Here is a 10,686-nt window from a genome sequence, read left to right as displayed (position 1 = left end):
TCTGAAATCGTTCATTCTTTTTCTCAAGAGAGCGCCTTAGACCAACTAATCAATTTGTTGACTGTAGAGATGAATAATTGAATTATAATTCGAAGTATTATTGCTTATTCCTTCAAACCGGAACATTCTTATTTGTGATTATTTGTGATTATTGTATTATGTATTGTATATGTATCACTTTTACCAAGTTACTTAGATGAATAAAAAATGATAAAAATATTATTTGTTTCATTTCTATTTTCCTAACCAATTACTGTAAAGTATATAGCATAATGTAAATGAAAGAAATATCAGTTTGAAAAGAATCATCGTAGAGTGCACAATGTCTAAAACAATCGATAAGTTTGGTAGAAAAAGAAAATTGGGTGGTAATGTCATTCGAGGTCCTCCGGGATTGGTTTTAAATTAACAAAAGATGGTCATTATGACATGCAAAGAAAAATATTGAAAAATATAAGCGAACCAATTGACAAGAGTGATTGTGTAACTGTATCATATCTTGAGGGGGAAATTAACGGAACAAAGGAGGTTATACTTCTAGCCCTACAAGCTGCAATACAATCCACAATAGGTAATATTGCTCGCGATGCCCGTCAAGCATTTGACGATAAAATTGCAGAGGCTCGGATAACTTTCACTCGTAAATTTGACAAACTTACAAATGATGTGGACATAAAAATGTCTGACATAACAGCGTCTACAAATAAAAAATTTGATGCTATGTCAAACATAACAGGGACTACAATGAAAAAGTATGATGTACTAGAAGAGAGAGTTGAAGTTTTGGAGAAAAGCCATAAAGTCAGGCCATCAGGTGGACTGGGATATCCAGGACTGGACATTGATCCAAATGTTAGAATAATAGAACCAAAACCAAAACCAACAGATGACGTATTAATTGAACCAACATGGTGAATTTACTCCCGCGTTAGGTTAGATTAGATTAATACATACTGTAGGTTAGGGTCATAGGTGTTAGGTTAGGTTAGGTTTCACGGCGCGCGAAGCGCGCGGGTGGGGGTGGCCCCATTACGCTCGCGCCGGCGCGCGAAGCGCACCGGCGCGAGCGTAGCGAATTGGGGCGTAAGCCGCGCGGAGCGCGGCCCGCTTTCTTCCCACCATTGCTCACCCCGCCCACTTCCTACCATTTCTCGCCCCACCATATTCCAACCATTGCGCATGCACGCCCCCACCTCATTCCCTCCACTCCCAATGATGTTGATACCCCGAGGAGCACGTTCTTCTACATTCAGTACGACAACTCCAGTCATCCAGAGCAGTCCAGCCATACTCAACCAGAAGCAGTGTACTATACGACGAGGAGCTAAGTTTGAGTAAGTTAACAATGTACTTTAATTTTTTACATCTACTAACTTTGTATTATTTTACATTTTCAGAATGGCATCCAACACTCAGGAATTAAATAACGCTGTGGCATCCATCATGCCTATGACAGAGCAGGAGAAGGCATCCACTTCGCGAGTTAGGTGCAGATCCACCAGCCCTGACTTATTCGAGGAGGAGGAGGAAGTCAGGCCTGTAAAGAAGGTTTGCCAACGACCTGCAGCGAAGGTTGGTCCTATTTCTAAGTACCGAGCTACTTGCAATAGGACTAATCCTTATGCAGGTAGTTGGTCGACCGCTCCAAACAGCTTAAGGCCCTCCACACCACCCGCAGCAGTAGTGGAACAACCTAGGGCGCCTTCTCCGGAGGAGCCACCAGTTGTATTGTCCCCATCGGAGGAGGCTCCCATCGTATTCACTCCGTCGGTGGTGCCGCTTTCGCCGATGCTGGCAACACCGGTGACGAATCCTGAAGTGTTAGTGCCACAAGTGCGACAGCCTATCGGAGAGGTTAGTGAAATGTTGGACAGTTTTCTACAGAGATGTAAGGAAGCAGAACATGCTTCTCGAGCTAGTGAGGCCGCGTTGGTTAAAAGGAAGCGCGAAATGGCTGAAATTGTTAACCGACGGAGGGAAGCAGAAAAAGAAATAGCCGAACTAGATCGGAAGTATGCATCTCTGGAGAAAAAGTGTGAAGCAGATACCTCTTCGATAGAGACTTATAAAAAGTTAGTGACTTTTATAAAAACTTTCCCATAGATTAAGTGTAAGTGTAGTAAGATTAGTTTTAGGTTAGTTAGGAATATTTAATTAAGATAGTTTTAAGTTTATGTTTGTAATTTTAGGAAATAAAAATAAAATAAAAAAAAAGAAGTGAAATTAAGGGTGTACATTGTTTTGGTTTGGTACACATTGAACAATGCGATGGTTGGAGCATTTTTCTTCACTTCGTCTCATTATTATTTCATTTTTTTATTTCAATTACAAGTTCTTCTATGCAAATACCTCACATCAATTTTTGTGTTCTCTAATCTATTGTAAATAATCTCTTGGGAAGAAAATATGTTTCATAATGAAATCAATAAGTATATTTCATATAATTCATATAGTATTTTCAATTTTCTCTTTCATGGAATATAGCTCATGTCATTTTTGAAATTCATTCCCACTTAATCCCCTCTCCTCCCCACTCCTCCCCCACTCCCTTTCAAAAGTATAAAAGTAGGAATTATCTGTTGGAATATTCAGTTGATCAGCCACCTTCAACATGGAACCTGATTCAACTACTGAGCCGTACAGTGACCCAGCGCATCAACATCCTTACTGGGCTTCTATCCATGAAGGTTTCGTTACCTCCACGACGGCACCTCACTCGATGAATTATGATGACATAATTTATGATGATCGGATACAAGTGCTTCACGTTACTGGAACCGATCAAGCGGACCTGTCTGATGGGGATTGTCCAGATCCCTATGATTGGCGGAATGATTACGAATGGGATACACAGTCCGGAAACACAGACGACGACGACAGCGATGACGATGATGACGGTGACGCTGACAATGAGTCCGATGATAGTCCTCCACCATCCCCTATCCTGATTGATGAAGTCCTGAATTCAGACGATGATATGTAATCGTTTCCTCATTTCTCCCATCCTTTCTATTCCTTTCCTTTCCTTCCACGGAGTACACACTTTTTGGTTGGTGTACACGAGGCACTGCGAGGTTGGGGCAGTGTCTTTTTCCCTCTCCCTTATTAGTTTTTTTTATAATAATCACTCAGAGTTTCTCATAATAATAATCACTTAGAATTTCAAGAAAATTGTCATTCTTATTGCTTTCGAATTTCAAACACTGAATTGTTCTACATTTACACTTCACCCCCTCCTTTTTTTTTCAATATAAATAAAGCATCAATCCCAGTTCTATATCATTCTTCCACAATGTCGAGTGCTGATTCCACCACCGAACCGATGAGTGTACCAGAGTGTTCTATGACGAGTACAGGCCCCATCCAGGTACATGGAATAGATTCAACGTTCGATCATTTCAGTACAAATTTTGCACAAATGCTGCAACGTATCTATGATCTACCTGATGATTTCCCGGCACGTATGGAAGAAGGTATGCAAGAGGAAGTAGAGGCAGAGTTAGAGATGGATGTCAATGAGTTAGACGATCTAGAGGATAACGAGCTAGATAATTATGCTAATGATGATGCCATTAGTATATCGTCTGATTCAGATGATTATGAGGATGACATCATCAGTATATCATCAGATACAGATGATGATACAATCATCATTGTTTCTGATGATGATGAGGAGCATTAGTCCATACCATTGCATGGATTAATAAAAAAAACAGCCCTTTTCAGGGCTACAATTGAATACTGAAACAATAAAAAAAAATAGCTCTTTTCAGAGCTATCATTATACTTTCAAACAGAAACAGGTTCATACCATTGTTAACATTATAGTCTCAAACAAAATGTATGTATGTAAAAGTATTCATCATTATATGCATACAATGATTGACAAAATGCCAACTTCAACTTTCATTTAAAGTAGTACTCATCATATGCATAGATATTCAATGACTATCAAATTCCAAATATCGACTTTTCAGTCAAAGTAGTAATTTATTTGTCATATAATGTATAGATATTCAAAGACTAACAAATTACTTAGACTTTTATTAGTCAAAGTATTCATTTGTCATATAATCTATGAATACTAATACAACTAACTACTGTTTGTGTGAATAATGTAGCCCTGAAAAGGGCTGTTGTTTTTTTTTTGACCAGTAGGTCCACGGTTATTGTGCCACAGGTTGAACATTATTACATATAATACATGTAGATACTCGGGTGAAGTTTGTTAGTGGCCTCTCGCAAGCTTCACACCAATTCTGCCCCATTTCCATAATTGAGACAGTGTTGTGGGTGTTGACATGGGCATACCACCCTCCATTATTGTTTCTATGCGAATAAAACCGAAAGCAGCACCAACATAGTTTTTTGTTCTCTCCATCTATTGTGCTGATCAATACGTATGCATCCATTGCACAATACAAATCCAAGGGATCTTCCAGTGTCTCACTGACATTGAGCGTTCGCATACCGATCCTCAAAGCACCATCGCCTTCAGTTGTGTCAGCTTCTATCCCTTCATCATCTCCTTCTTCATCCATGACCCTCTCAAACTCCATCACGTCATCATCTTCGTCGCTTTGGTTGGCCTCGTTTTCAACTTCGTCTATCTCATCTTCATCGACTCCAACATCTTCTGCTTCAACTATCACTTCCTCTAGCGGAACATTGACATCCTCATCATCTGATTCGTCTATCCAATTGTTTTCATCAACAGCAGATATTCTATTTAATGCAGCATTTATTTTTGCAGAATTCATCTTGTTGTTGTTTGATCACAGTTGTAGAGAGTGAATGAATGAACTCTAGGTTTGCAAGTCGACTTATATAGGAGGTGATGCGACTCCCACTTGACTCGTTTAGAGTGGAATAGTAGGAGAAGTTATCCCACTATACTTTCACATGATGTTGATTTGTATAAATAGAGATCGTAGGTGTAGGAGAGAGCATTCAGAGTTTCTGTAAGTCATCTCTTAATATTTCTAATCGAATTAGTAAAATGCCGTTTCCAAAAGAGTGGAATGAAAAACCAAAAGTGTGTGTCTACCCAATGATGATTGCAGGGGCTATTGTGTGCTACTTTTGTCAAATAAGTAGACCTAAGGATTCAATCAATCCATGTACTGGTATGTGTAGTGATTGCGTGTTGCGGATTCAACTATCGCCTCCTTCTCATCCACCGAAGCGAACAAAATCGGATTATCGTCAACAACAGTTACAGTGTCTGAAGTGTTCCGAACCTATAATATTTAACAATATAGGTATCTGTAGAAATATTTGCGGTACCTGTGCTGCCGTTCCAACTTCACTGCAACGTTGTTTGCGTTGTGATACATATTCCATGAATTGTTGGAATCATGTATGCAATGCATGTAGAAGTACTTGGGATCTGTGTGAGAAGGTTGGTCAACTCTACCCCAATAGGAGAATCCATTTTTTTCAATGTTGGTGTTTGACGCACGAGCAACAACTATTGAGGAATAGAGTCAAAGAACGTTCCACATCCACAGAGACATATTAACATTTTTCATTTTATATTTTTTATTATCGTTATTGTCCTCTATTATTAATAAATATATATATATATATATATATATATATATATATATATATATATATATATATATATATTTTGAATTTATTTGTATTATTTTCTAACATTTAAAAATACATGCATGCAACACAAAGTTTTCCTCTTAAATGACAAAGATTGTTACATGCGTGAATAGTTTAGTGAGAGAGCGCATGTGCCAGTTGATGAAAGAGCGCATGCGCTAGTTTATTTTCTTCTATAAATGGTGAGGTCTCAGTAACATCATCACCTTTCCTATCCACATTCTATTGCTATCATATATCATTCCTCAGACCTTAATAATCATGAGCTCTATGCCGCTATTGATTGCTGAAGATGGTTCACCACTTGTTGATATCGATCAGACTGATTTTGAAAATATTCCAGTATTACATTTATCCAGTCAAGATTCGATAAATGATTTTGATATTAACGACTTCGTTAACTTTGCAGATGTGCCAGAACCAAATGAACAAATTATTATTGAAAATCCGATCGTTTCGCAATTATCATCACTCAAACACTCTTCATCTACCCTTCCTCTTGGTGTTGATAAGAAATCTAGAACAATCAAGAGGAAGGTTACTAAGGCATCTTCATCGATTGTCACTGACTTTAAAGAAAAGAAAGAATCCAAAAGTGTTGTGCGACAGAAAAAACCCGCAACGAAAAGTGACAGATCGAAGAGGAAGCCAAAAGGTACTCCTAAAGAAATGAAGAGTGATTTGAAAGCTGAACCGCTATCTTCTTTCAGTCCCCTCCATCGGTTTGGGGAAATGAAAAGGAAAGCAAAATACCGTCTTGTAAAGGCACAGATGACTATTGCTGAACTCGAAAAGAGTGAGCGAGCTATTAATGCTAATAATGAAACTCTTGAAGCATTAGATGCCAAGATTGCATTAGCGAAGGTTGAATTGGCTAGAATGTCTAAAGATGCTGATGAACTCCGTTCAAAAATAGGTAAAGATAAGCAATTCCATCAACGTTCGAGAATGCAAGCTCAGGCTGAGCTTGAGCAGTCGACTAAGCTTTATGAGACGGCATTATCAGTGAGAGATAATTGGCAAAAAGAGTTGGATACTGCATTTCAAAGTGACGGCGATTAGTTTTGGGAATGATAATGTGTTTTCAATATCGTGAGTTGAAAAATATAAGCGGGAATGGAGTATACAATTAATTTGGTTTGGTATACACAGAACATTGCGAATGGCTGGGGCAATGTTTACCGCTGCAATATTTTTCAATTCACATACTTATAATTGAAATGAAAACAATAATGAACTTTAATATTACTTTATTCATAAAAGTCACTATTAGATACATTTAAACCATATTTGATTCATCAATCCAAGAATTTTGTTCGCTAGGAAGACCTAACCACTTTACATATACTTTATTTTTTCTTCTCTTCAACACCTTCTCAATCAGATATACGTCAGGATTCTCGGTTCGTAATAACTCTTCTTCGTAAAAACATCCTCTAATCGGCTGTTCATTCATATCTTCAAGATTATAAGTCGTTGGGATGGTTTTATTAATTTTAACAATCTTGAATAGCTCCGTGGTAAAATTCGCAGTGTAAGACTTTTCAAAAATATTTTTGTATTTACTTATACGTACAATATCATTCAATTGGAATTTGGGTTTACTTTGTCTTCCTCCAATTCCATTGATACCCTTGAATTTCAATTTTGTTGTTGAATCAACATTGATGGGTGCCATACCTATTGTACGATGAACTTTATTATTATATCTACTAGTTATAATTGGAAGAATATCAAGCCATTTGTGGTGACCTCTCATCGAAAATTCCTTGTAGAGCCATGCCTTTATTGTACGAATCACTCTTTCTGCTATAGCTGCCTTCTTTGTGCTGAATGTTGAATAATGATTGATATTATATTCTCGCATGAGAGATGAGAAGCTTCTATTAAAAAATTCTTTCCCTTGATCGCTTTGTATATGTTTAGGGAAAAATTTGGCTTTCTTCAGTACATATTTCATTGCATTAGTTATTGTACTACCTGTTTTATCTTTAACTGGCACAGTCCATAGATATTTTGAGTAACAATCAATTACTACAAGTATATATCGGTATCCTTCATTACTTTTTGCATAAGGTTGTAGTTCAGCTAGATCTATTTGCCATAGATCTGCAAAACCTTTGATGGTAGTTATTCTTCTACGAAAATTACGTCTTGCAGGTCTATGTAATTCATTAACAACTTGTCGTTTGATATCACTTACTTCATTAGTCATTCTATTTCAATATGATTAAAGAGAAAAAAAGTGATAATGTTACTGCATTGAATGATGATGTGACAGTGATCATTACTTATGGATATATATTAATATATTATACCTTCTTCACGTAATTCTTCAATTATTGAAATTATTTCATTATCATGTCCGGTATGTCCAGCTGACTTTGATGCTACCAATAGTCGTAGGCGAGCAACTAACTCTTTCGGTGAATTCCAGTACACATAATTCGCAGGTTTAGAATTATATGTTTTCTCCATTTTCACTCGTTTGAGTGCTCCACCAATTTTACTTCTACTCCTAATTGGATATTGTCGTGAGTCTAATAGTGGTTTGATGACTTCACGAAATTTTTTAGAATTTGTATTTTTAAAACCATTCTTCAGATGATATTGTTTATATGGAGCATTCGTTATTTTCAATATTTTGGAATATACTTGACGAGTTTCTTCATTATCAACATCTTGTGGATTCTTCAAAAAGATCATATCATATAATTCTGGACTACCTGCGCATTCATATTTTTTCACTTTATTAGCATCCCAAAATGAAATGTTTCCATCTTTGAAATGTACCACTAGACTTCCCATTTTCAGCTTTTGTGTAATTGGATCCATACGTACGCCAAATGTTCCATCATATGCTGGATTTCTAGATTTTACATTATTCAAATGTTTCATCAAAACATCTTCACCACTTTCATTCATAACAGGTGAGATGTCAGGATCCGAGGAATCGATGTGGGACGATGATGGTGTTTCGAATAGAGTTGTTCTCATATCGTCTTGAAGTGTGCTCGTGTCACTATTCACAGATGATACACCATCAAAAGATTGTTTTCTTCCTATTGGAGTACTCATGGGATAATTTGAAGTAGATTGAACAGATCCACGATTTGGTGATAACACTGCTGATTTAGAAGTAGCGTTTGATGATAAAACATTCAATGGTTTCATTATGGGCTCATACAATCTTTCAAGTGTCGAACGATTTTCAATATTATCATTCTTGATAGAGTTGAATTTCTGTCTGACAGCTTCTGTTGTCTCTACTAGTTGACGTTTCAAATTCATTTCATTGTTTTTATGTTCAGAATCGTTTTTTGTATTCATAATGCCCTTTTCAAATTATAGCTCAATTCGTTGATGAAGTGACCTCTACAATATTCAGTGATCGAATAAGTTTCAAAAACAAGATCATGGGTATATAAAACTATCGAATCCTTTGCGATATCTACCTTCATCTATTTTTCTATCCTTATCAATTACTAGAAATCCATATTGATCCTCCCAGCATTTAACACACATCAATTGGAATTGTTTGAATGTTACATCGGGTGAAACATGATCTGAATAAATGTGATGTAAATTCGTCTCATCTTGTTTGAACATTATAATGAAATTGGTATTGTCACGCACTAACTGTTTGGGTACCCGTGAATATGTCTGTGCTAGATAAAAACAATCAACATCCTTATGACGTCCAATACAGAAATATGATCTAATAATATCTTGCTTTTCACATATCACATCATCGAAAATGAAAACAGAATTAGGCTCAGCGTCGGAGGGTTCCACTATTTCTGCATTATTGCTGAATGTATAAAAACCTAATCCTTTTATAGGTTCCAAAACACTTCGCAAGTACTGATATTTAGGTTGATTGAGTGACTTCGAATAGAGATACACATTTCTAAATCTCAATCCTTGTGTATGTGTTAATAGTGATATCATTGCATTCGTCTTTCCACAATTTGAAGGTCCTATAATGAGTCCTTGAACTGATGATGGAAGTAGTGGACCATGTCTGAATACTCTTTGTCCATTCAATCCACACCCAAATTTCTCATCTAGATTATCTACAGCAAACTTTTCTTTCTGTTTTACAATGCGCATCGTGCCGTGGTTGGAGACTATATAAATGTTATTAGCTTATTCATTTCAATGTGTACCATCAAACGATACGGACGTATTGAAAGTGATCGTAAAATTAAAAGAGGTTGTGGTTTTGTTAATGATTTAATAAACAAACTTCCTTTCGAATTACATCTACCTGGAGGATATCAATACTGTGGACCGGGTACAAAATTGAAACAACGTTTAGCTCGTAACGATCCTGGAATCAATAAATTAGATATTGAATGCAAAAAACACGATATTCAATATTCTAAGCATCCATCTGATCTTGCAGCAAGACATTTAGCCGACAAAGAACTTGAATACAGCGCTTGGGATAGGGTTAAATCGAAGGACGCGAGTATTGGGGAAAGAGCAGCTGCATTACTTGTCACCAACATTATGAAAGCGAAAAGACATATGGGCATGGGTTGTAGTACCAATAAGAAAAAATGTAAGAGGAAACAATCGAAGAAAAATAATATTAAAAAAGTTGCATTTGGTGCTGGGATAGTCCATAAAGTGCGAAATGTATTGAAGAAAGCTGGTGGGAATCAATTTGTGACGAATAATAGCAAAAAAGCTATCACTGTGGCATTGCAGGCGGCACGTAAATACCTTAAAGCTGCCGGTGGAAAGAAGAAAATCCGCACACCACGCATAATTCCTGTTCCCAAGATCGGTGGACTTTTACCATTGATACCAATTTTTGCTGGACTATCCGCACTAGGAAGTTTGGCGGGAGCCGCTGCTGGTATTACCAAGGCCGTGAATTCGGCAAAAGCCAGCAGAGCGGCTTTAATGGAAGCCAATCGTCACAATAAAACCATGGAGGCTGTAGCATTAGGCAAACGCGGAAGTGGAATATATCTCAAACCATACCGTAAAGGTTTAGGACTATATTTAAAACCATACAAAGCCACAAACAAAACAAAAAACTGATTGAACCCCTACCTC

General features: G+C 37.0%; 1 protein-coding gene across 1 annotated transcript; it reads left to right on the top strand.

Moving 5' to 3' along the window:
- Nucleotides 1–1,179: 1,179 nt before the first annotated feature.
- LOC141481175 (uncharacterized) lies at nucleotides 1,180–6,808 on the top strand. The gene is made up of 2 exons (XM_074172309.1): nucleotides 1,180–1,334; nucleotides 1,398–6,808. Exons 1-2 carry the CDS (start codon nucleotides 1,180–1,182, stop codon nucleotides 2,101–2,103), a joined length of 861 nt encoding a protein of 286 aa, XP_074028410.1. The 3' UTR covers nucleotides 2,104–6,808.
- The last annotated feature ends 3,878 nt before the right edge of the window (nucleotides 6,809–10,686 follow it).

The sequence above is a fragment of the Leptinotarsa decemlineata genome, unplaced genomic scaffold (genome assembly GCF_025532065.1).
Source record: "Leptinotarsa decemlineata unplaced genomic scaffold, Ldec_3_MD MMD2_tig00000090_RagTag_RagTag, whole genome shotgun sequence".
NCBI lineage: Eukaryota > Metazoa > Arthropoda > Insecta > Coleoptera > Chrysomelidae > Leptinotarsa > Leptinotarsa decemlineata.
Note: the sequence above shows the minus strand (reverse complement) of the source record. Positions and strands in the feature narration are given on the sequence as shown.